The sequence below is a fragment of the Rhinatrema bivittatum genome, chromosome 10, assembly GCF_901001135.1.
Source record: "Rhinatrema bivittatum chromosome 10, aRhiBiv1.1, whole genome shotgun sequence".
NCBI lineage: Eukaryota > Metazoa > Chordata > Amphibia > Gymnophiona > Rhinatrematidae > Rhinatrema > Rhinatrema bivittatum.
Window position 1 is genome coordinate 57,450,625 of NC_042624.1, and position 27,910 is coordinate 57,478,534.

General features: G+C 41.7%; 1 protein-coding gene across 3 annotated transcripts in view; it reads right to left on the minus strand.

The window, feature by feature from the left end:
• The window catches only part of NEK7 (NIMA related kinase 7), a 227,890-nt gene that overhangs the window by 106,166 nt on the left and 93,814 nt on the right, over positions 1-27,910 (minus strand). For all 3 annotated transcript variants that reach the window (XM_029617705.1, XM_029617703.1, XM_029617704.1), the window contains one exon: positions 23,007-23,117. In XM_029617705.1, the coding sequence (XP_029473565.1) occupies positions 23,007-23,117 (111 nt within the window). The remainder of the gene's footprint in view (positions 1-23,006; positions 23,118-27,910) is intronic.

Below are 27,910 nucleotides of genomic sequence, written 5' to 3' on the forward strand. Positions count from 1 at the left end.
TTAAACAATCACCATGTCTCTTGCACACTTTTTACTTTTGTAGCTGCTCCTTTCAGTTTTTTCCTAACAATTTCTCATTTTATCAAAGTTTCCCTTTTGAAAGTTTAGCACGAGAGCCGTGGATTTGCATACTGTTCCTCTTCCAGTCATTAATTCAAATTTGATCATATTATGATCACTATTGCTAAGCAGCCCCATCACTGTTCTCTCACTCACCAAATCCTGTGCTCCACTGAGAATTAGATCTAAAATTGCTCCCTCTTGTCTGTTCCTGAACCAATTGCTCCATAAAGCTATCATTTATTCCATCCAGGAACGTTATCTCTCTAGCATGCCCCGATGATAATTTTACCCAGTCAATATTGGGGTAATTGAAATCTCGTAGAATAATGATGGTGCAGATGAATATACAGTCCTGACAAGGAACCTTGACAAACATATAAAATGTGAAAGTGTTTTATTTCTTCAATCTGGCAACTCCACAAAGTTATGCAAGCAGCAGTTTAATGGCGTCCCCCGACACGGACCCGTGTTTCGCCGTGGGCTGCATCGGGGGGGATCACCACTTCAGGCATTCAAACTAAGGGCTGTAACATGAAAATAAACAAATGTCAGGAAATAGAGGGACTTACAACCGACCATAATTCGTTAAACAGAGATTAACATACCTGTTTGCAGCGTATAAAGATAACCGGGAGCGCAATGCCCTTACAAAGTGCCAGGTATTTAAAGATCGCAATTGGCGCCAAAACAGCAGGAGAGGTAGCCACGTGAGTCAGGAGACTCCATTCATTGGCTACCGATCCTGCGAGGCACCCAAACAGCACCAAGACCAACCAATCCTGCTAGGCAGTGTTCTTCAAGTAAATAAAAACCATTCAATCTCGCGGTTTAAACCTTTCGGAGATACTGTATCTAGGGTAAAAATCCAGCGTTGTTCAATCCTACCAAGTATCTCAGAATAATTACCTCCCCGAGGAGGGCGTGGAACAACTTCGATGACACAGAAAGAGAGATCTGAAAGTGAGTGTGATTTTGTAAGCCAATGATCAACTAGGGGTTCTTTTACGCGTTGCAAGCGGATATTAGAGCAATGCTCTATAATCCGGGTAATTGAAATCTCCCATTATTACCGCACTACCAATTTGGTTCGCTTCCCTAATTTCTCTTAGCATTTCCCTGTCCGTCTCACCATCTTGACCAGGAGGACGGTGGTATACTCCTATCACTATAGTCTTCCAACACACAAGGGATTTCTACCCATAAAGAGTCAATTTTGCATTTAGTCTCATGCAGGATGTTTATCCTGTTGGACAAAGCGCCACACCGCATCCCAGGTGCTCCTCTTTGTCATTGCGATATAATCTGTACCCCGGTATAGCACTGTCCCATTGGTTGTCCTCCTTCCACCATGTCTCTGAGATGCCAATTAAGTCTGTGTCATCATTCACTGCTATACATTCTAATTCTCCCATCTTACTACTTAGACTTCTGGCATTAGCATACAAACATTTCAAAGTTTGTTTTTTGTTTGTATTTTCATTCTGCTTTTTAATTGATAGGGTAAGTTAGAATTCTTTTAGCTCAGGTGAGTTTTTAGTTACAGGTACTTGGACTACCTTTCTTATTAATGGAACCTCACTGTCAGGATTCCCTAATTCTAAAGCATCATTAATATCCTTTGAAGATACCTCTCTCTGAACCATGCGCTGCTGAGCGACTGTTGGCTTTCCCCTTTGTTCTAGTTTAAAAGCTGCTCTCTCTCCTTTTTAAAGGTTAGTGCCAGCAGTCTGGTTCCACCCTGGTTAAGGTGGAGCCCATCCCTTCGGAAGAGACTCCTCCTTCCCCAAAAGGTTCCCCAGGTCCTAACAAAACTGAATCCCTCTTCCTTGCACCATCGTCTCATCCACGCATTGAGACTCCGGAGCTCTGCCTGCGCGTGGAACAGGGAGCATTTCAGAGAATGCTACCCTGGAGGTTCTGGATTTAAGATTTCTACCTAAGAGCCTAAATTTGGCTTCCAGAACCTCCCTCCCACATTTTCCTATGTCATTGGTGCCCACATGTACCCCAACAGCCGGCTCCTCCCCAGCACAGTCTAAAATCCTATCTAGGTGACTCATGAGGTCCGCCACCTTCGCACCAGGTAGGTATGTTACCAGGCAATCCTCATGCCCACCAGCCACCCAGCTATCTACATTCCTAATAATCGAATCACCAACTATGATGGCCGACCTAACCCTTCCCTCCTGGGCAGATATCCTCAGTGCGAAAGGACAATGCATCACCTGGAGAACAGGTCCTTGCTACAGGATCCTTTCCTGCTGCAAATGGTTGATTCCCTCCAATCATGAGACCTTCTTCCTCCAAGGCAGCCCCTAGAACCAGTTTTAAATATTGGGGTTACATTGGCCACTCTCCAGTCTTCAGGTACAATGGATGATTTTAATAATAGGTTACAAATTAACTAATAGATCAGAAATTTCATTTTTTAATTCCTTCAGTACTCTAGGATGCATATCATTCAGTCCAGGTGATTTGCTACTCTTTAGTTTGTCAAATCTGGCCTACTACATCTTCCAGGTTTACAGTGATTTGGTTTAGTTCGTCTGACTCACCCCCCTTGAAAACCACCTCTGGAACTGGTATCTCCCCAACATCCTCATTAGTAAACTCGGAAGCAAAGAATTCATGTAGTCTTTCTGCAATGGCCTTATCTTCCTTAAGAACCTCTTTAACCCCTCGGTCATCTAATGGTCCAACCATTAGATGACTGAAAAACAGGAAATAAAATGGATCAGAAAAGAAAATTGAGACTAAACCACAAAGAACAAGAAGAAATAAAGCAGCAATTGGTGGAGATAAAAAGAAAAAAAATACATCATAAAGCAGCTGCTTAACATGATATTCCTGCAAAATCTAATTAAATTTTCTAACTGGCATTGCTAAGGGTATTGAAGCCATAGTAGAGTTCCTTGAATTAAGCAACTGCAATTGTTCTAGAACAAAGAAAATAAATGCTTCACCATGAAATTTAGCATTTAAAAGGGTATCAATGTATAAATTGCTCGTAATGCCAAAACTTCTTGCATAAAGCCAGAAAGCCTTTTCTCTACCGGCTCTGGAAAGGTCAGGACTTTTCCTGGTACCATAGCCCACAAAAAATATTTTTAAAGAAATTTCATGACTAGGTTGAGATCAGTTTGAAGAGAAAAATATACCAATAAAGTAGCTTTTTCAGATACTTCATAATTAGAAGATTCTAGAAAATGCAGTAAGTCTAGAAACTCCACTCGCATCTGATGGTTCCCTGAGAGCAGAAAAAGATTTATTCGAAATGGGAAGAGTTTCTGGCAGGATTTTCAATATCTCAAGAAAGTTATCTCCGTAAGGTGACACTGGTAGATTCACCCACCATCCTAGAAAAGTTCAAAAATCTTAAATTAAGAGAACAATCTATTCTCCACAAATTCCACCCTCTTCTATAGAATGCCATTTGCTTTAATAACCATGGATTGAATAGATTTCATTTAAGCAATGTCATGTTCCATAAGGGAAACCTTTTCTTGAATTTGATTAGTTTGGCAAGTGGAAATGAGTTTCTAGATGAGTAGAAACAAACAAGCACAGCCAATAGATACAATCAGGTCCCAAAGCGCGTCCGGAGTAACCATCACAGGTTTGAGGGGGTAATCAAACTTGTTGAGAAAATTGGAGCAGGAAATGGGACTCACCACTAGGCCTCTCAGATGACTAACAAGGATGGAAAAACAGTGGCATCCCCAGATAGTAAACCAGCGTTTGCTTCATTCCTAAAGGCTCCCCTTAATTCAGCTCTCACTGAGATCAGTCAGTGATGCTGAAGCCCCACTATGGGAAATCTCACACTGGGCCAGCTGGCAGTGGATGAATGTTGAGGGGGTTGAGGGACACCCCATCCCCAGCAGAGGCAAGCTCCTCAGTCTGACCCAGCAACAGAATCCCCCTCCATAGTTACAGCACCATAAGATCGATGATGTAACACTGTCTGAGAATTGAGGAAGCCTCCAAGGGGTAAGCTCTAACTTCACCCTTCCTCTTAGAAGGTATAACAGCAAGAAAATTCCACAAAAAGCTGAATGAATTTATCATGACGTGTGTGACATCAACCAATTACACCAAATGAACCCATCTCTCTCAGCTGCCTCGTGAGCCTCTCAGTAAGCTTTAGCTCAGTAGCCTACACTCCAGGGAGGCAGGTGGGTATTAAGCATGGCTAATTCATCCTGTCTATGGAAATGCATACTTGCTTTCTCCATCGACAAGCAAGGCTGAATTAGCCATGATACATGGGTAGTCCCAAGCTGAGGGCTGTGAGGCAAATCACTTCCTGAAAAGCAACCCAGACCTGCCCCGAACCCCTCCTCCCCTTCCCATGGAGAGTGGACAAGCTACGCAAAACTTCTTGTCCGTTTAGACAGTCTTTCAAGAACTGACATAATAGCTGAACTTGAAGGAGTGAACTGATGACCAAGTTGCAGCTTTGCAAATATCTTCAATCAGCTCAGTCATTGAGGTAGCCATGGCTCCCACTTAATGAGCCTTGATAGAGTCTGATCTGGAGACCTAAAGGAGAATAGCAATGTGCAATATTGTATGCTAGCCAGTTGGATAACATGCTTTTGACAACCCTAATCCTTTAGGCTCATAAGAGACGAAGAGTTGAGAAGTCAATGAGCTAGAGTTCTCTTGAAATAAGTAAAGGCCCTTTGGGAGACCAGTGAATGGAAGGCCTTCTCCCTTTTGTGCGTATGAGGTCTGGGGAAGAATGTGCAATACGATGACAATGGCAACTAGGAACACCATTTTCCAGGTGAGAAACTTTAAAGGAACCCAACTGTTCAAAAGGAGGTTTCACTAGAGTAAATTTATGACATTGAGGTCCCATGACAACAGTAGCTTAGCAACCAGAAGTCTGGTATGCCATAAGACTTTCAAGAACTTAAACCAACCTCCACACATCCTTTAGTGTTTATCATCCACATGAACATGGTAAGTCACAATGTCACAGTTAAACTTTGATGTTGTACTGAGACCCAAGGAGAAGTACAATAAGTTACAATATCCTCAACTTTCTTGGATAATGAAAGTAATGAGATTAGAAAGCACTTAACATCCATGCCATCAGATTAGAGAGGAAACGTTCAAATGACAGATAACCCTCCTCCTGAGTTAAAGTCAGGTCAGATCCCAAAGGACTCAGCAGGGTAACAGACAACTAGATGAGATATGAGAACCACACTTGTCTAGGCCACCCAGAAGCAATAAGGATCAAGCGCACCCAAATCTTAAGTGCTTTCTGCACTGTTCTGGCCTCTAATAGAAAAGGTGGAAAAGCATACAGATTTGTATCCCATATGAGCAGAAAAGCACTTGGAGTGGATCTGAACCTACTTTCCTGTTATCCTTTGATGTGACCCCTGAAATCAAATACCTTGTCTGCAACTAATCACAGTGAAAACACTCTGCTTAAGTGACCTGCCCAATATGTTGGTGATCCCAAGAAGATAAATTGCATATACAAAGGCTTGTGGCTGCAAGCCCAATCCCAAATTCTCAAGGATTCCAGGCAGAAGATCCATGACCCTGTGCCCCCTTGCTTGTTGGCATAGAACATTCTACTTAATTGTCAGTTTGGATTACTCTTTCCCTGAAGGACATGTGAAAGCTCTCAATACATGTTTCATTGCTCATATTTCCAGAAAACTAGAAAATACCCATGTCTGCACCCCACCCCCAGGTGGACACATCAGTTGCTAGTGTTACCTGATAAGGGGGGTCTCCCATCTCCTGGATGTCTGGTCTAGCCACTACTGGAAAGATACCTTCATTTCTGCTGTGACTCTCACTAGGGATGATGTAAGAGAAACTGCAGAATCAGCTAAGTACAGAATGTTTTTCGGCCCAGAGAAAAGATGAACCATCCTTGAGTCTGGAATGCATAGTTTAGACTGGGACTGTTGGCATAGGTCTGATTCTAGGATAGTGAGTAATCCTGTCCCACATACACACAGTCTAGTTTGGCACGCATACTTGTTTACATTAGGCTATAAAAGACAAACAGCTATGGGAGAGAGAGAGAGAGAGAGAAACCTGCTGTTCCTTTGCAGACATGCAAAGTGATGCTTCTCCTTTGCAGACGTGCAAAGTGATAAGACCCCTTCGCCTATGATGCACTCTCTCCTTTCCAGGCTGATGACTAAAAGGGTGTGAGTATTGGCCGAGATACAGTGTACACACATATGTATATGCTTAGCACTATTTTTATGCTTAGAACTGTATACCTTTAATGCTTCGCATTGTTAAGATTGTATATTTCAATGCTTAGAACTGTATATCAATAATGCTTAGAATTGTTACTTTTACTAAGATTGTATATCAATAAACATATTTTTACTTTTACCTTGTTCTCGCTTACCTCATTCCTAACAGATGACAAGGGCTGAAGCAACTGATCCCATTGGAGAATCTGCATGTTGAGGCAGATCATGAAGACTACATGTACTGCTGCCAACCATGTGACCCAGAACTACCAACATCTTCCTGACTAGAATGTAATCCTTCTGTAGAAGATTTTGGATCAAAGCTTGAAGGCAGCATGCTCGCTCCTAATGGAACCAACAATTTCTCCTCCAGATTATCCATGCCCCTATGAACTTGATTCTTTGAGTAAAGCAAGATTTGATTTGACAAAGTTTACAATGAAACCCAGAGACTGAAAAAACTGATTTTAAGGGAATCCAAACCCCCCTGCTTGGGAAGGCTCAGTTACTATCCTGTCAGGGGAAAATACAAATTTCCTGACAAAGGTGCATTGCTACTACTGCTAGGCATTTGAACACTCTCAGGGCTACCACAAGCTTGAAAGGAAGAACCTTGCATTGGTAATGTGGGGAATCCACTGTGAAAAACATATTGCTACTGAGAGTGATATGGATATGTGAACATATGCATCTTTCAGCTCCAAGGCACACATCTAATCTCCTGTTTGAAAGGGTAGGATGGAGTGAAGGGCATTCGTTTTAAATTCTCCCATAACAGGATCTTGCTCAGACTTCATAAATCCAGGATGGGCCTTCATCCCTAAGAAATCAGGGAGAGAGGTTAAGGAATTAGCAGGTATAGAACCTATTGCCATGGTGAGAAGCAGCTGACTTGACAGAACTGAATCATGTGAGATGGATCTGGATTGAAGGTTGCACAATGTTGCAGTACTGTAGGCTGGAAGAAGAATAAACGGTAACCAGACTCCACAGTCTGATACAGGGACTGGCAGGTGATGACTGTCTACAAAGATGTTTCATTTTCCGGCCAGGAAAGTCATCCTTAAGGATAACCCATGAGACCAAGGCATTTCTAAGGACATACTTCATTCCAAAGAGAAGAAAAGAAAAATGATACAACTAACTGAAGAACTTGGACACCAAAGTAAAACTTGAATATACTATAATTGCTAAAGGCCAGAAGTTAGAAATGAAGAAAAGGGTGCATGGGGTTAACCCATGGGATTACCCTTAATCAATTAGTCTTCATACTTTTGATACAACTGTGACATTGGCTTTTTGCTCTTGCCGTCAAAGCAGAAAACAAAGGGGGAACTGGATTCAGATGACAGCCAACGCTGGGCACCAAGTTTTATGGTCTGGGGTACTGATACGCAGACATTAGGAAAAAGCACAGGTCTGCTTCTACAGCCAAGTCCAAAACAAAAAAAGCCATTCAAGCAGCATTATCTGAATTATCAAGAAGGTTGCTCACCCTGTAAAAAGGTTGCTAGCAGTAATTTTCTTATGGGTATAAGAATTGCTTAATTTTGATTGTAAATATTCCTACCATTAACATAAATCTTGAGGGTAACCTGCACGGAGCAGCAGTTACTACCATAAGAAACTTGCTGGGCAGACTTGATAACCATTTGATCTTTTCTACCGTTACTATTTTACTATGACTTTTTGAGAATTTCATTCTATTAAACTTAAAAAAAAAATAGTTATTCACTGCATTCACCTTTGCTACTAAATTACATTAAGACTATAGAAGACAAACAGAACCATCTATTGAAGACAGACAACGAAATGGCTGTAAAGACATTATATGAGCTATCTACATAATCAATGATTACCTTCATACTTTCAAGGCCAGCTGGAACCTTCACTCAACAGCTGTTCAGCTTGAAGTCCTGCCAACTATCAGAACCTGAAGACTCAACCAGAGGGAGAAGTGGCAGGTCAAGAAGATGACTTTGAGCCAGTTCTATCCTGCACAGCCTGCTCCTGATCTCAAGTCAGCTAGCTGTTTCCACCTCCTCCCATCTTGGGGGTTACCCAAACCCTAGCAATGGTGCCCTGACAAGCTGAATGGGTTAATGAGTAACACATTTGATGTATAAGATCTATTTCCCTCAATTTCCTTTATAGTACTGTGTATGAAAATTAAAAATTAATATTCAAAAGATATTATGTATAAGATCATACATAATAAACTCACTTTAAAAACAGAAGTGCTGGGCTTGTCACAAATGTAATCATACCAGTAAGTTCTTGTCTTATCTATTTGTACGTATTTTATTCTTAACTTATATACCACCACTGATTCACAAAGCTCCCATTAACCAATAAAGCTACTGTTAGTAGTGTTGAAAAATATACTTGTCCAGTCAATCAATAGGTGATTTGGATCAGAGTAATGAAATGATTCCGGAGCAACATCAGGAGTTGGAGAATACCACCATTCCTGAAAGCATTACATCATTTGGGGAACATATATTAAACAGAATTGATGTGCTGCAAATCATTCTTTGTTTGACAGAAGCCACAAAATAAAATTGCCCCCATACACAGCATATAATTGACCAGCATAAAAATTGGTCTGGGTGATTATGGGTTTAACATGCTGTCAGACATGAACTACAAAAATCAAACAAAATTGGTATCCACCTTGAACAAGGATTCTACTTAAAAAGTAGAGGGAATGTCTGGTTCTTAAATGTTATATGGAACAAAGCATAAAAGGCATGCTTCTAAAATCAGGGGTTAACAACTGGATGCTGCACAAATACTTTATTCATTATTTTAAAAATAATTTTCAAATGCTGGCACACAATAGCTAGACAGCCCTATTGTGCTACAGCACTATTAATTCAAGCTGTCTAGGCTTACAATATTACAAATCAAATTCTGCTTTCCCTCCAGTATTGTCCATCTATCAGAAGCTCCTGAAGCAAAACCCCTAATAGCTGCATATAGCTGGGGCAACTTGCACAGACACCCTTAATTATAAACCCTATCAACAAGCACAGGGCAGCCAGATATTCAAGCAGCAGCCTCACTAGTTTTAGTAACTGTTTGAATAGTTACATAGCTTGGTGGTAAGATATGGGATAGGGCTCGGGTATTGGATTAAGTTTGGAACTTATAAGAACCAAAGATCATGCTTGGCATGGCCTACTAGCAAAGGTGATAGAGGCCAACACCATAAAACAAATACTGGGGATATATAAATATTGTAGTGGTAGGAACAGAGTTGAGAGACTGGTAAGACATAAAAGGGAGCTAATGTTGGTTAACATTTGAGAATTTATATGCTCATCTACCCAAAGTAGTTGAGAACCAGAGAGAGAGACAACTGAGCAGACAATTGGTCCTTATCTGCCTTCATCTGTTACTATGTTTACATACAAAACATGAAAGCAGCCAATAACTAATGAGCCCTATTAAGCTCAGTCAGCTTTTTTTTAAAAATGCATTAATTACGAACGTCTAGCTATACAATGACACTTTTTAAATTTGTTTGACCAGGCTTTTTACCTAACATCTCAAATACCCTCAATGCAGAAAAACAGATTGTGCAATAGAAACATTATAGCAATCAAGAGGCAAAAAAAAAGCACTTTACTTTTATAGGGCAGGATCAAAGTAAAAACCTGGCGTTAAATATTAACATGGTGAAAGGAAATGTCTGAACATTCAGCATGGCAAAATTACTCAACAGGGCTAGGATACACAATGGATTCTGGACTCAGTGCCAGAACTAGAACTCTTTCCATTCAAGAAAACCTACAATTAGGCCAACAAAAAAAAACAACCTATCATACATCACAAGACATTTACAAGAAAATCTAACAAAAATCTATGCTGATCGCTTGCACTTTGTATGCATTGCAAGATTTGTATGCCTGTCCTGTGTCACTCTGCATTGGTCTGGATAAACCCAGACGTGTTGTAACAGAAAAAGAAGTACTAAAACAAAACAAGCAGCTGAAAGATCATGTTTGATGACAAATGCTACCAAAAGAATAGGTCTATCCTGCTGCTCCTCTAATGACTTTTCCCCAAGATCTCCATTACATTCAAAATATCACTAGAGAGACTTGGATCCTTCTATCCCTCTGTATACTTGGCAGATGGTAAAGTAAACTTTACCCAAGGGAGGCACTGTCCTCATTTGGAAGTTTAAGAACTTCAGTAAAGTTCCTGAGTGTAGTGAGTGGAGCTGCTAAACTCACAAATCTCAAAATGTAGTTGTCTAATGATATTTAAAACATTTGTAACTTACAATGCATAACCATCTAATCCTTGGTAAACATTGCTTGCACTGATGTAAACTTCTTTTGTTCCAAATCACAAGATCTTTATGTAAGTTCCTTCGTAGCCTTCCCTTGTCAGCTCAGCAATGTCTGTAGAATATTTAGACACAGAATTACATTTGACTAGCACAGCCAAAATAGAATCCAAATTAATGATTGGTAGCCTCACTAAAGTTGAACCGACTTGAGTTCCATCATGGAGGGAGACAACATAAGGGCTAGCAAAGTCTTACTCAACCCTCCTAGATTGCTACTTTCCATTTTCCAGGCCTACTTGCAGCTTATCCTCCTGAGATTTCAGCATATTCTGAACAAGGACGAGCGATGACTCTGTCCGTACCTCAGCAATATTTTTTAAGAAGTCACTTCTGGTGTGGCACTCCTATCTGGCAACTGACTGCAGCAATTCAGTTAGACCCAGGCCACCTTACACCATCATCCTCATCAGCCTTGGGGCTGAGAAGACATCTATTGCAACAGAGCTAAGGGAAACCAACTCCAGGTGAAGCACATCCTCAGGCCTACCTACAAACAATCCTGATGCTGTAGTATCAAAAAAAATGGAGCATGAGAGGAGATCAAGGTCTTTTTCTCCAGTCTAAGTACTGGATACTCAGGGGGATAATCTTCCACTTTCCCACTTTGTTTTGGTGGCCTCAGATAAAGTAAGCAAACCAGATAAAATGGCACAAAGCTTACATGTGTCCAATTGTATCACCATCTTGATTTCCCTCTTGCACAAATTCTTTAGAAAAAGAAAAAAAAAAAAAAAAAGGACACCGACTATTAGATTTAGAAAAATTCACAATAAATCTTTTCACCTCACTTCATACTGTATCAACATGTTAGTGAGCAGACAACTTCTGGGTCCTTAAAAAAAATCAACACAAAACATTGGAATACATATTTAAGACTTACAAAGTACAAAGCCTTCCTATTTGTTTTCTTGCTTAGAAAAGGCAGCTCCTAGTATAATCCATTCACAAGAGTGCATAAGGCTTATAATGTAATAGTACTCTGAAAGTGGTGTTCTTAAATACTATAGGCACAAAAATCCACAAATTATTTGTACTTTGATCCAAGTAGCCTATAAAATATAAATGGATCTAAAAATTTAAATAGTTGAAGAGAGAAAATCTAGTAATCAGATGTTATGCTGTTGTATAAAAGTGTTTTATCATGTCACATCTCTATGACTGGATAAGCATATCTGTATTTGCTCTATGTCTCTTAAAGGTAAAATCCTTTCCAAAGTAATGACATTTGGCTATATGTAAATTGAGAAAAACAGAAGTGTTCTCATAATACAGCTCACTTTCACTAAATATGGTAGACATGAAGAACAGACACTAACAGGGTCATTTATCAAAATGCATTATGGCGATAATGTGTGCATTAAGGCCATAGCGCATGAGATAGTAACGCTATTGCATGGTGTGGATGAAATTTTGGGAAGGGGTGGGATTAAGGGAGGAGTTTGGGTGGGAATTAAAATGAGGGGCAATATCACACTGTGGAATAGCATAACACATGCTATCGCAGGGTTTTAACACTGGAAATAACTACACCTTTTTTCGAGGTGTTAAGCTGCGCAATATGCCAAAATGGCCGTAATGCAATTTGCGATAAATTTTTAGAATTGCATTTTGGCCATTTCTGGGCTTGGGATAGGAGGAGAAGGGAGAGACTCTGGGGAGGCCCTCACAGTGTTCAACTATTTATATGCCTATAGGAGGGCCATCTAGTAGCTCGAGGTGAGGTGTTGGCTTAGGGGCCAATTTTTCATGTAGAGTGAGACGTGTGAACAGCACAGTATACCTTGGTGAAGAAAGTCTCACAAAGATGAAATTTTGTACTAAGTTATCTCACCTTAACTTGATGGTACCCTGTTATATAGAGTCCATCAAGCTAGGGCGAGAGAACATAGTAGAAATATCATCTTTGTGAGACTTTCCTCACTCCAAATGATGTCAAATATTCAAGAGGTGTACTGTGCTGTTCGTACATCTTACTCTACATGAAAAATTGGCCCCTAAACCTTAAACCACCACCTCACCTCGAGCTATTAGATGGACCTCCTATAGAGATATATATACTTCACTATTATGAAGGCCTTGTAGATAGGCACTCTCTCTCTCTCCCTCGCCAGATGCGAAACATGAATTATCGTGGGGCGTAAAAATTTTACCGCACCACGCAATACTACCAATGCGAAGCAGTATGTTATCGCGTGGTGTGGTAATTCTAAAATTACCGTAAACATGCCCCTTTTTCTTGTCGCGGGCGTTATCCATGCATTAACGCATTTTGATGAATCTAGGGGTTTGTTTTTAGACCAGTGATTCACACTCAGTCCTTGATATCTTCAAACAGGTCTACTTTTCAGAATATCCAAAATTAATATTAAATGTATCTGAAAGCATTTGACCTAAACAATATAAAGTTCAAATTATTCTGTTAAACTGAAAGCCCAACCTGATTGAGAGTCATATGGACCAAGTTTCTGGTAATCAATTTAAGGGGTTTTCTGTTATGTTATGCTAGGTCATTGGCCTACAACCTTAAGCTTGCTTCATTTTCCCCCATTGGGAAAAACAAAGATGGAAGAAGCCACAAGCCTTGTTCTACAGTGGGAACATAATTTAACAAACCTAGGGTTACCATAAATTCATATTTAATGAAACCCTGTTAAGCTGTCAGTAACGAACTGTACTCTATACTAAAAACATTAATAGGAAATCAGAAATATCCTCCAAGACGTGCTGAAAAAAAATTCAACCGACTTGAAAAGCAGGCTTGCTTGATCTACTCATGGTATTAACATTACATGACAAAGCTGAAAAGGAACATCTTTCTGTAGGTTATAAAGGCTTTAAGCATTTACAATTCATTTGTCATGTTTTTCTCGAGAAGAGTGAGATAAAATAAGTATAGTATTTGGAAAAGAAAATATTTAATGGGTTTAACTTGTTCATTTTTAAACAGCAGCCCTCTTCTCAGTACTGGTACCCATAGCAACACTCACTGCTGGTAAAAAGCACTAATGAACAGATTCCTCTTAAAACATACATTTTTTTTTAATCTATCATAAGTCAGTAACCTGGTATCAGACACTAAATCAAACATACATTGCTTTATTTTAGTTCATTTTTCTGTCATTTTCCCATTTTATGTACATGAACATGCTATAAGTTACAATGGGTAAATAATGTCAAATAATGTGTTTGGTCTTAGGCAAAGAATGAGAGAGACCATGGGACTCAATTCACCCCAAATCCTTTTGACCTTTGGAGCGCGGGGGGGGGGGGGGGGGGGGGGGGAATAAAAGAAAAAAATTCCAAATAGCTCTGGTTATGAAAGAAAATATCCAAGAAATTATTTTTTGCCTAACCAACAATATAGCCCATGTAAGTTCTCATGCCCACAAGTACTGAAAAGCAAATAGAATGCTAGAAATTAGGAAAGGAATGGAAAACAAAACAGATTTGCATACAACTGAGGCAGAGTGCATGCAAATCTCTCGTGCATATTCATTAGGGATATCCTGAAAACCAGACTGGTTTGTGGCCCTCGAGGACCGGAACTGCCCACCCCTGGGGGTCTATGAGCTTCTGCCCGCTCCAGACAAAAGGCTAAGGCTCACTTGCAGTCCAAATTGTGCAGTGCTTGTTCACCTTGGTGCGAATGGGGCCTGGGAAACAAAGTTGGCAGGACAGTAGTAGACTTCCATCTTAATCAGTCTGTCACCACCTTAGGCAGGAATTTAAGGTGCATGCACAATACCACCCTGTCAAGATAAAATATAGTATAAGACGGATAAGTCACTAAGGTCTAGAGCTCACGGACCCTGGACACTGAAGTGACCACCAACAAAAATATGACCTTCCAGGTCTTCAGGTCACAGGTGCGAGGCGGCTCAAAAGAAGGTTTTCATCAGTTGGGGCCTCAGCATGGTTCTAGCTCAAGACACAGCAGAAGGTCTTAGGGGAGGCTTCAACTGAAGCAGGCCCCGCATAAGACTTATAACTATAGACTGTACAGAGATGGGTGAACAATCTACACCATGATGGTATGCGCCAATTGCACTCAGATGGACCCGGAGTTGGTTTTCAAGCCAACCTCAGATAGGCATAGAAGGTAATCAAGCAGTTTTTGTATGGGGCAGTTGAACGGATCTAGGGCCATCTATTCACACTACAAAGAAAACCTCCTTCACTTCAAGTCCATAGGACCTTCCAGTGGAAGGCTTTCTAGAAGCCACTAGGACCTGAGACACATCGCATGGTTGCAGGATTAACATCTAAACATCCAGGCTGCAAGCAACAGGGCCTGGAGGTTGGGATGCCACAACTTCCCCTGACCCTGCAGAGATCTGGGGAAATCCCAAGACTGATCGGTTTCTGGATGGGCAACTCCCATAGGAGTGGAAACCAGCCCTGTCTTGGCCAGAAGGGCTATGAGACTCATAGTCCTTCTGTTCTCACGAAGTTTCTTCACCAGGAAAGTAATTGGAAGATACATGTACAGAAGACCCTTGCCCCAATGACAGGCAAAGGTGTCCAAGGCTGTTTGCTGTCCATCCCATATAGGGAGCAGAACCAACTTACCTTCCTGCTCCAGGGGGACACGAAACAGATCTATGTCTGGGTTCCCATCTGATTTACCATCTCTGGTTCAAGGATCATTCGTGGAGTCTGAAGGCAAGACTCAGTCTGACCACCACTACGTTCTCTGTACCTGCCATGTTCTTATGTTCTTATTGAACCAAGCACCATTACGTGGGATAGAGCCCATGACCAAATCTGGACTGCTTCCTAACACAGGAGATACAATCCCGTACCTCCCTGCTTCTCTGTTTGGATCAGGACAATTTTGTTGGCCAGCTGATCTCTGAAAGCCCATAGTACGTATCTGATTGCTTAGAGTTCCAGGAAGTTGATCTGGCAACAGCTTTCTTGAGGGGTCCAGAGGCCCTGGGTGCGGAGACCCTCTACATTAGCTCCCCAGCCCAGGGTGGATGCATCCATGTCAGGACAATGTGTGTAAGAGGACTCCAGGAAGATCCACCATTCCAGGTTGGATAGAGACCCGGAGAGACAGGGTGATTGGGATGCAAGACTAAAGGATCTGTATGGCCTGGTGCCATTGCAACCTCTGGATCCCCTTGGGTTCTGCACGTGTGTAAACTTGACAAGGGATTGACATGGACGGTTGCGGCCATGTGGACCAACCAGCTCAACATATGCCATGCTGACACCTGCTGGCTCCCCTAGATCTCTACCACAATGGACGCCAGGGGGTGGCCCGTGAATGAGGCAGGAAGGCTTTTGCCTCAGCAATTTTTCCTCAGGGTTCATATAAAGTCCAATTAGGTGACGGACTGAGATGGGACTTCGGGTAGTTGATGACAAACCCTAGGGGCTAAACACCCAGATGGTCAAGCTCATGAACCAAATGGCCCCTGCCTGAGATGTGATTCTGGCCAGCCAAACGTCCAGATCAGGGAAGACATGTACTCCCAGCCTGGAGGTATGTCGCCACCATGGCCAGACATTTTGTGAAGACATGCGAGGCTGACGCTAACCCAAATGGCAACACGCTGTACTTTAATTGCTATTTCCTCACCACGAATCTGAGATACTTCCTACGACTTGAGAATATCTCGGCATAGGTGTATGCATCCTTTACATTAGATCAAGGGAGCATAGCTAGTCCCCACTTTGCAGAAGGGGATCAAGGTGCCCAGGGAAACCATCTTGAACTTTTCTTTAGAAATCTATTCAAGACCCTTAGGTCTAGGTTGGGACACAGTCTTCCTGTTCTTTGGAATCAAGAAATACCTGGATTAAAATTCCCACCCCCTCTGCCTTGGTGGAAAAGGTTCAACTGGCCTAGTCATTCAGAGGGCAGAGAGCGCCACAAGCAGTACTTCCTGGTGCGCTACCGGCCCTCACCCTATCTTCAAAGAGGTTTGCCCCAGTACACTACATGTCAGCGAGCTGTTCCCTAACCTCTGGACAGATCTGAGGCCCGCAGCCATGCCATTCTGCGGGCACAGATTCCTATAGAGGCTCTTGCTGCAGTTTCGAAAACATCATAGGTCGCCTGGAACTCATGTTTTCCCACACTCCAGGCCCTTCTGCATCAGTGACTAGAGGAAGTCCTGCTGCTGATCGGCCATCTCCTGCACCTGCTTCCAGAGGTTCCGCGAGTACTGGCTCATGTAGAGCTGGTAGGAAGCAATGCAAGCAATAAGCATGGCCACTTAGAACACTTTCCTTTCAAGAGTGTCGAGGAATGGGTCCGAGTGCTCCTGACCCTCAAGGGCAGATTCAATCATCAATTGGTGGACAAGGTAGGCCCCCCATCCGCCTTCTTGTTAACCGGAAGCATTGTGAGGGGTGATCCCATATCAACAGCAGATCCTTAAGGCTATCGTACACAGGGACTGCCACGATTTCCTTAGGAAGCTCCACAAACTGGAGGATCTCCAGCATCTTCCTCCAACAACTGAAACGGAATGGCTTCCTCCATTACCTTCAGAAACCTGGAAAAGGATAAGTCCTCTGGGCAGGAACCTCCTTTGCTCTTCTGGAGAAGACTGTAATGAGAGGAGACAGAGCCCTCAGAGGAGGGCTTTGTAGTATCATGCCCCAGGAATAATAAGCACCCTCATACTGTAATCAACAGGGAATGGGGCCCTGGGTGCTCAGCCTGCATCCAGTCAATAGCAAACCCAGGACAGGCCCTGGCAAAGCTGGACGGTGGACAGCAAGCCACTGTGATTACCGGTCTAGAAGAAGCTTCTTCCTCTCAGGAATCAGGAACCACCACTGCATCAGTCGGGGAAGCATCAGTGCCCCGCCAAGCAATGATGGCCTCCCAGTAACTAGCGACAGCTGGGCCAGTAAACTTATTAACATATTGAGCCGTTCCAGCGGTGGTTCCAAAGTGGACAGGAGCTGCATCTGCGCAATCAGAGCCACAGCACCAATGCTCTGCAGTGTCCACTCCAGCTCCTCCTTGAAAATTGCCAAAGCCAATGCTGACTGAGGAAGGGGGTGGCCAGATCTTCCTCAGATCATCAAGGTGGATCGGCAACTAGCACCAGGTCTGGTGGAGACCATTGCAGACCCCCAGCATTGACAGAAGATGGGCACTCCTCACTGCGGGGGTCACTTTGGAGGCATCATGGCAAGAGCCGGCACATCTCTGTGCATCGAAGGCTACCAGTGCCGATGCTTCCTCTGCTTCCCTCTGTGCACAGCCCGGCCTTTTCCCGGTGCCAAGGTCAAAGATGAGGAACCCAACTTCCTCGACCTGGAAGAAACTGAGCATGGCCAGTCTTCAGTGCCCCTATCCACCAGCAGCATTGTCGGAACAGACAGTCCCCACAGATGTCGATGGCGTTGTGTCTATCGGTGCCGATGCCTAAGTCAATGGCTTGGACTTTCCCATATTGTTGAGTCAGGTGTGATGTCCCTTTGGGATCATTTGGGTGCACTTGTGACAGCCCCAGATGTCATGCGTTGCCCCCAGGCAGAGGACACATATCATGGGGGTCCGTGACAGACATGGCCCTCTGGCACTGGGGGCATTGATGAAAACTGGTAGTGGCCATGATCAAAGCAAATAAAGAGGGACACAAAACGAAACAGTGGCAGGCAACAATGACTAACAGGCATTGAGGCACTGCCGCCATGGGGAAGGTAAAAAACAAAACAAACCCCCCCCCCAAAAAAAAAACATACCCAAAAACACAAAGAAACCTAAGGAGGCTATGGGAGGGATTGAGAGGGACCCAGTGTCAATGGAATGCAAGGAAAACCAAGAAAATTGGGGTTAAAAACGTTTTCTACAAGTTTTAAAGAAAAAGATTTAAGAGCTCACTCACACATGATGTGAAAGCTCCGTGGAAAAAAACAGACTGAAGAGGGACCTTGCGTGGACACATGGTATCGGGCATGCTCACTATGCCAATTCAAAGTTCTGGAAACAGAAGTTTTCCATGTTGGGCTCCATCTGATGTCACTCATGTGTGGGGACTACCATGTGTCGCCAGATAATGATTTTTGCAAAGTCTGGCTATGTGCCCTAACATCGCTTTCCTTAGTCATTTCCTTAAGCTGCAGCCTCTCATTCTGCTTACCACATCCTTTGGTTCTCTTCCATTTTGTCCCTGAAGCATTCAGTTCAGCCACACCCAACCCTTATATGCCTTATGTGCTTCAAGAATAGTATTCAACACACAGGGATATTCTATAATAATTTTCACTCTATCCGGTAACTACACACAGAATAATTTATGCATACATTTGAATACAATAGTGTAAATTTTATTAATATCACCAAATATGAAATATCTAGTACATCCTATCTAGACAAATTAAAACTATCACACAACACATTCAAACTCACACATTCATATTATTTAAAAACCATTAGCACCTGTAAACATAATGAAAACCCAAACATTTATCAGTGCATATACTTATCAATTTCTATAACAATTCATTATCTCCCAGTATTATTCACTCCATTACTTATTTCATCACAATGAATATCAATTCCCAACTCTTCAGTCAATTCAAATTTCTTAACTGGAACTCTCGCGTAGAACTTCTCTTTTAATTGCCTTTACAAAGAGCAAGCAAGTTCCTTGAACTTGAGCCTGACAAGTTCTTTTGTTTCCCTGATCTTTTTGCCTACATGTGTTGTTAACACTTCCCTAGTGGAATGATCACTACTCGGCCGATTTACCCCTTGGAATTTCAACAACCTTATAGAAATGATGAAACATAGAAATGACGGCAGAAGAAGACCAAACGGCCCATTCAGTCTGCCCAGCAAGTTTCACACTTTTTTTTTTCCATACTTATCTGTTTCTCTTGGCTCTTAGTAACCTTTTGGTTCTATTACCCTTCCACCCCCACCATTAATGTAGAGAGCAGTGTTGGAGCTGCATCTAAATGAAATATCTAGCTTAGTTAGGGGTAGTAACCGCCGCAATAAGCAAGCTACACCCATGCTTGTTTACCCCGACTATGTAATTCAATCTTTGTTGGTTGTCTGTATATAGATCCACTTTTCTTCATTCCCCCTGCCGTTGAAGCAGAGAGTTATGCTGGATATGCATTGAAAATGAAGTGTCAGACCTTCTCCCCTGCCGTTGAAGCAGAGAGCTATCCTGGATATGCTTGAAGACTTCCTCCCCTGCCGTTGAAGCAAAGAGCTATGCTGGATATGCTTGACGACTTCCTCCCCTGCCGTTGAAGCAGAGAGCTATGCTGGATATGCTTGAAGTGTCAGACTTCCTCCCCTGCCGTTGAAGCAGAGAGCTTTGCTGGATATGCTTGAAGTGTCAGACTTCCTCCCCTGCCGTTGAAGCAGAGAGCTTTGCTGGATATGCATTGAAAGTGAAGTATCAGGCTTATTTGATTTGGGGTAGTAACTGCCATAAAAAGCAAGCTACTCCCTGCTTTTTTTGTGAATGCAAAATTTTTTTTCCCCCCATATTCATTTACGTCCTCTAGACTTTATGGATCCACAGTGTTTATCCCATGCCCCTTTGAAGTCTTTCACACTTCTGGTCTTCACCACTTCCTCCAGAAGGGCATTCCAGGCATCCACCACCACCATCCACAAGATGGAGAGAGATTAATCGGGATTCCAGACCCTGAACTAGTTGCTAGATAAGAAATGCAGATCTGTTCAATCTTGAGCAGTTAGCACTGATATCTTATTGGATAAATTTGGCAAAAAATGCACCATCCTACCATAATGATCTGTGCAAGTAAAGCAGATAGTGCACAGGGATACCTCTACAGTGAATACAGAATTATGTAAAAGCTCAAATTCTGATCTATAAAAACTGGCAGTTTGAAAGGAAACAAAATTGGCAGAGATCAACTAGCTACAGCAGGTAATCATCCTAAACAAACAGTTATAGGTACATCAGACTCAGATATTAATCATAGGATAGATCTGACATCTCAGGATTTCATGTTTTTACTTTGAAAAAAAAATCTGAAGTCCTCCAGTATGGGCTTATATTTTTGGAACAAAATATTTTAAAAATAAAAAATATATTCACACTAGATCTTATTCTGCTTGTATCAGTGTATAACCTGGATGGTGAATTGGACATATCCCCCCCGAAGAACCTACTTCAAAAGGACAAAACTATTTACATTTCTACATACCAATCAGGTTTTTTTTACACCCTTATCTCCAAAGAGAGAAAATTAGGCTACAGTATGAAAAGATGTTTACTACTTGATATGGTTAGAAAACAGTTTGCAGATAGTAATAAGCAACTTTAAAGTTTGTAAGTTATTTTTTGTGATTCTTGCATGAAATTACCAGCAAAACATTGCCATTTTCTTCTGAAAGAAGCAAAAAGGCAAGAAGGGTGAAGTTAGAAAAGAATTATAGAATCAAGCTCTATACTTTCACATACAAGTTTAGCTAACTGCTTTCTCATGTGAAAATCTGATTGGTTCTAATTAGAGTAGAGTTAGGACTAATGTGTAAAGTAAATTGTTTCATCATGTATGCACCTGGTCAATGAAAATATACTGTAACAATCAATTATTTAAATTGAAATATGAGACTTTCCTATATTAAATTCTCCACAGTCCTGGCTGAGATAACTGTATAAATCCAAACATGCACAAAGTTTTTGTATACTTTGCAACATACTAACCACATGTTAATATGACCGATTATAAAAACCAGTGGCATATATTAGCTATGCATTTTTTTCAGAACCACATTGCATATTCACGTGATATGACTATCAGAAATACTACAGTTAGCTTTGAATGATCAACAGATAGACATGGCATTAACAGGACATTCAGCATGTGGCAAATGTAGTCTGGATTCATCCTGGTACTCATCAGTATCAATTAATTTGAAAGTCGATAATTCACTGGGCAACAATGAAAGTGTTACTGGCCTAAAAAGGTCCTACTCTGTAGTATCTTGATGTGCTGAACACGAATATGACCATGAAAAGTTTTTATTGGCTTTCGTTTTGAAGATATTTAATATAGTTCAGTCATGTAAATTTATCCAGTAGGACTGTAAATAAGCCTAGAATGATGTAATATTGCATCATATTGCATAATACCATCATGCACACATCATCCAGAGTTTATTACATCATTTTCTGATGAAAGTTCTACTGCCATGCTGCTAAGCTGACGTCAGCGTCAGCTTGCCCAGTCAGAAAGGGTGAGCATTTGAAATATTCATGCTGGCTGACTACTGCTGGACACTCCGCAGAGATGCTCCCGAACAGGTGTACAAGAGACAAGCAAAGAAATCTAAGACGTAGTCTATGACTTAATTTTTCAAACAGTATTAACCGTAGGTCTCCTACTGTTGGCATGCAGTTCAAGATGTAATTATATTATTGCATATTCCAAAAAAACTAGAGCCAATTTTGCATTTTCAGTCACATTCGTGTTTAGCACATGGAAATGTATAAGAATTGACTAATTTCATTTCCGTAACATGACTTTTGTGAAAATTTGTTGCCCAGTGTAACAGATTCTCTTTCTTCATAGGTAGTCTGTGCAATATAATGTCCCTGTAAGTGTGAACATAGGTCATACTAAACTACATTGACTGAACATCTCAGCTCTGTCCACACGGCTAAAGAGCAGGTACCAATTGTCTAGTACTTTATTCAACTATACAGTTTTGAACAGCTGAAGTGGACTATCAACAATATACCCAACATTTGTGGGGTTGACTGGGCACTTCAACTTAATCCAGTATCGTCCCCTCATATTTTCACTTTAAGAACAGTTCTAAGGATTAAATGATAAAATTGATTGGTTTGAAATATTGTGAAAGCTGCCCCATTGACTACTTTTAAGTACATGATTCAAGATTGGTCAGTTTGAAAATTAAGAGCCTTTAATGACTTCAAATATTTCCATTTTTCAGAGACATGGGACTGAATGATACAAGTAACAAGTTTCCCAAACACAAAAAAAACAGCATTTGGAATCTATATTAAGAAAAGTGGGAGTTATGACTGACTGTTTTAAGTGGAAACATGAAAGTAAAAATTGGAATTGTTTTGAAACCAATGATTAGAAAATATTTTTCCTTGGCCAGAACTGTGGAGAATTTGATATATGAAGATCACATTATTTTCAGTGGTGTCAGATTTGTGAATGTTATAGCTGTGGTTCACATCACTGATTGTTTTTCCTCAATTCAATTTGTCAAATTTTAAAATACATAGGAAGTATTGTTTTGTGACTTACAATACACCCCCTCTTTTCCCCTTATTAGTAACACCTACATTTATAACAATTTGAAGCATTCAAACATTCAATTAAAGACTACAAACTCAACTGCCTACCTTTATCATTCTAGATAGGTCACCAGCATCTGCCAACTCCAACACTATGTTTAGTTCATTGTCTTCAATGAATGAAGCATAATATTTAATTACATTTGGATGGTTTAGTTGCTAGGAAAGAAAAGAAGTTACCAGTTAAATGATATGAAAATGTTTCTATAACATTAGCACTAGCTTGTATGTATATAGTAACAACATTTGTAATACAATCTTTATTTTTCTAGAGAAAAGACTGCTCCAAACTACTAAAAAAATCTATTAAAGACTTGAAAGGGCAAATCTTAGAATATACTTTAAGTAACTTAAATGTAAAACACAAAATAATTTAAACCATAGTCTATTTACAGCACAGTTTATATATACAGCAAAACTAGGGGTGGAATTAAAATTTTAAGCACGCCATTTCTTAAAAACCAGACCAGAACACTAAAAATTGGTACGCCAGTTAATGACCTAACTAAACGTAAGAAAATGTGCAGCCAACCATTGATATTTCCTACATATTCCCTATAAACTTCTCTTAAACTTGTCAGATGCTAAACCAGCAACTGGATGGTGTTTCAAAAAACATTTAAACATGCTTTATATGTTTACAACAGTTAGTAACAAGGAATTTGGATTGAAATATTTTTAAAGTTTTGTCATATGTGCACTAACATTTTAAAACATTGATACAATTCATTGAAAACCATGCAAACATGTATATCTGCAAGTTGATATCACAGAATCCTTGATTATTATGCTTGGATATTAAATTACTTATGCCACTGACAGCCAACAACTAACGGACCCTTCATGGTTTTACCAGAGGGAGATCATGGCTGACAAATCTGATAGATGTCTGATTGGGTGACCGAGAATTAGATTAGAGGCGTATGCTAGATGTGGTATACTTTGGTTTCAAAGCTTTTGATACTGTTCCTCCCAGAACGCTTATAAATTGAGTAGCCTGGGGCTGGTTCCAAGGAGGAAGGCTGGATTAGAAACTAGTTAAGTGAGAGACAGTAGTGGTAAAAGGAATTCACACAGAGGAAAGAAAGGCAACTAGTGGAGTGCCTCAGGGATTGGTCCTGTGCAATGTCTTTATGAGAGATTATTGGGATTAGAAGGAAGTAACTTCTTGTTGACACCAAGAAGCAGCAAAGCGAAAAGCCTGTGATGGAGCAAGAAAACCATTAAATGATCAAGGGGCTAAAAGGTACACTCATGGAGGACAAGGCGATAGAGAGATTAAATTATTTTTTTTTTTTGCGAGGAGGAAGTGATATCCTCTAAGATGAGTGGATGAGATTGCAGCTCCAGCCATAAGACAAATATGTCAGCATTTTCAGCCTATTTTAGCAGAAGGATGATGTTGGGTCCCTGAGATTTGCGATCCCCAATGCACGGTGAACATGGAATACAAAATGAAAGATCATGGATGTTAAATATTCAGCAGTGGGGGAAAATGGGATCGAGACATGGAGGCAGGAGCATGATTAAACCACTTTGGAGTTGGAGGAAATTTAGGATGAAAATGTCCTGAAACTTGCAACCAAGGGGGTGAGCCCATTCACATTTAAAATACTAGTTTAAGGAACTCTGGTCAGACATTGCTGGAGTGAAAAGTGAATTCTGCAAATTAGTATTAGGCCTTAAATCAGACACTGTTTAGATTGGGGGCCAGATAGTTTTAAGTAGAACACAGATATGAGGAGCATGCAGAGCGGTTGGAGGAAAGTATCTAGGCTATGCAAGAATTAGAAGAGGCTAAGATGGAAATTTTGAATAAACTAGAGGACTTAGAAAACAGATCTCTGAGAAATAATATTTGAATTTGGGTCTGCCTGAAACTGAGGATTATGGAGACTTCCACAGGGTGAATGAAGATCTGTCAGACACTGCTGCAGAGTGGAGAGCAGGAGGTGGAAGGGGCTCCCATCTGTAGAGATAGAAAGGGCTCAGAGCTTTGGGGCTACAGAGGAATAATCTACCCTGGGATATCATGATCTGTCTCATTTTCCTTTAAATGAAAGGATTATACTTCATACAAGAACTGTGGCCAATATCATGTGGGATGGTCAATTTGGAGATATACAATGATTTGGCTCCCATGACTTCACAGAGAAGGGAGTTGAAAGAATACACTAAGCTCAGAATTGAAAATGTAAGGTACCACTGGTTTTTTTCCCATTTGGTCTAGCCTTTACTGTGAGTGGGGCCAACTACATGGCAAGGGAATTAGCAGAGACATTGCATAAAACTGGTCTATCACCCGAACAACCAGAAGCTAGTGCTAGCTAGAATAAGTGAGATTCATGAGGTCAAGCAAGTTTTCTCCAAGGGACAGCAAGTACAACACTCCAACAAGCATGGAGTGAATACTTGAGACTTCCTGCAGTGAAGATAGTGAGAATCATAAGGTTGACAGCCAGCCTGCCTTGGCCTTAACTTGCATGCTACAATTCAACTCTATGGAACCTTTATTTTGTGTACACAAGTTTTTGGTAGGATTGTCATTCCACAATTGATGGCTGATTCAGCAGATGTCTTGGTCAGGACATTGTTCCTCCCTAGAATTCCATCTCTGTGTAGGAGGGGAGCATAGAGGTGGCGTTGATTTATTGGGGCATAGAAAGGAGTGTGTGGGGGGGGGGGGGGAGTGAGGGAGGTGGCTTGGGATAAGAATGAGAAATTGGTATTTACCTGATAATTTCCTTTTCTTTACGGTCAGATGAATCCAGAACAAGTGGGTTATGCACCTCTACCAGCAGATGGAGACAGTGCAAACTTAATACTTCATGTCTCTGTCCAGGGACAACAAGGAGATGGAATGATTCAAGTGAAATCCAGTGACCACCTTCGGTGAAAAAAGAATGAACAGTATGCAGCTGTATTGCCCCAGAGTCACCTGGAGGAAAGGCTCCCAGCAAATCAAGGCCTGCAGCTCAGAAACTCTCTGTGCAGAACAAATTGCCACAAGAAACAGTTTTCAAGGTCAGTAACCGCAAGAATAGGCTACACATCTGTCTAAACATAGGATCCACTAAGAAATCCAAGACCAAGTTTAGACTCCAGAAGGGTACTGGAAACCACAAAGGAGAACAAAGATGTTTCACTCCTTTCAGGAAACAGGCCACATCAAGATGAGCAGACAAGGAACTAGTCACCTGACCCCTGAAACAGGCGAGAGCCGCTATTTGTAGCTTTAAGGAATTAAGGACCAAACCTTTATTCAAGCCATCCTGCAAAAATTCCAAAATGAGGATCTTGGCCGAAAGAGAAGGAGTACATCAACCCTCACATCAGGCCTCAAACACTTGCCAAACTTGCACACAGAGACCAAAGAAGTGGAGAATTTTCTAGCCCTAAGCAGCATGGAAATCATTGCCACTGCGTACCCATGTTTCAGCATAGAGCCCTCTCAAGAGCCATAGCTGTCAGATCTTCATAGAGAACCAGACCCTGACTTAGCAGGTTGCCGTATGCCGAAGTCAAAAGGGAGTGCCCCCCCAGGAGCTGCAGCAAATCCACATACAATGGCCTCCTGTGCCAATCCGGATCAATCAAGAGCACCATCCCTCTGTGGTGCTCGATTCTTTGGATCAATCTGCCCAACATGGGCCATGGACGAAAGGTAAACAAACTTGTCTTCCAGCCACTCCTCCACTAGGGCATCAATCCCCAACGACTTTCGATCTCTCCTGCATCTGAACAATTGCAGAACTTTCATACTGCGAGAAGTCACCAGAATTTCTAGAACAGGGGACCCCAATGACCCAGAATCAGCTGAAATGCCTAGTCTGACAAGGCCCATTCTCCTGGGTACAGACTCTCCCTGCTGAGAAAGTAGGAAAAGATAATGTGAGAGCAGACTATGTGTGAGGCTGAGATCATCAGAGATGCACTTCTGCCCATTCTATAAGCTCATCTATTTCCTGCGACACTTGCTGGCTCTTGGTTCCTCCCTGCCAACTATTGTAAGCCACAGTGGTTGCATTGTATGACATTATCCGGACCGATCGACACTGCAGCCTGTCACTGAACTGCAAACATGCTAACCAGACTGCCCTGGCTTCCAGACAATTGATGTTCCAGAGAGACTCCTCTGTATTCCAGCGTCCTTGCAGTCAGCTCCTGACAGTAAGCCCCCCCAACCAAGAAGGCTCACATCTGTTGTCAGTACTAGCTAGTCTGGTGGCACTAGGGAAACTCCCTTCCTAAGATGATCAGCCTGCAGCAATCACTGCAGTTAGGAGAAGGCTTCCATCAGCAGGAGGAGCCGAATCAAATAGTCCTGAGACTGCGGGTTCCAGAGACAGCAGGGAGCATTGAAGAGGACACATATGTGCCCTCGCCCACGAGACAACGTCCAGGGTCACTACCATTAAGCCACATACTTGCAGGTAGGACCATACGATAGGGCACGGAGTGTGCAATAGATGCAGCTGTGGCATAGACTTCTGAATGTGCGCTCCCGGCAGGAAAAACCATGCCCTGCCTCGTGTCAAACCGAACCCCAACGTATTCCAACTAAGCAGGATCAAGAATGCTCTTGGTCAGGTTCACCACCCAGCCAAGCTCCTGCAACAGGGAGATCACCTTGCGGGTCACTCTTCAGCTCTTCCAGCGACTTGGCTTAAATCAGCCAGTCATCCAAATACAAGTGTGCAAGGATCCCATCTTTTCTCAATTCTGCAACCACTACCACCAATACCTTGGAAAAGCTTACTGGGGCAGTGGCTGAAACAGATAATGGCATCCTAAAACTGTGAACTACAGAAAGCACGGATACTCTAGTCTGATGGGAATATGAAGGTACACCACAGACAGATACAAAGATATCAGAAACTCCCGCAACTGCAAGGCCATTAGTACCAAGCACAATGTTTCCATACAAAAATAGGTTATCCGCAGATGGCTGA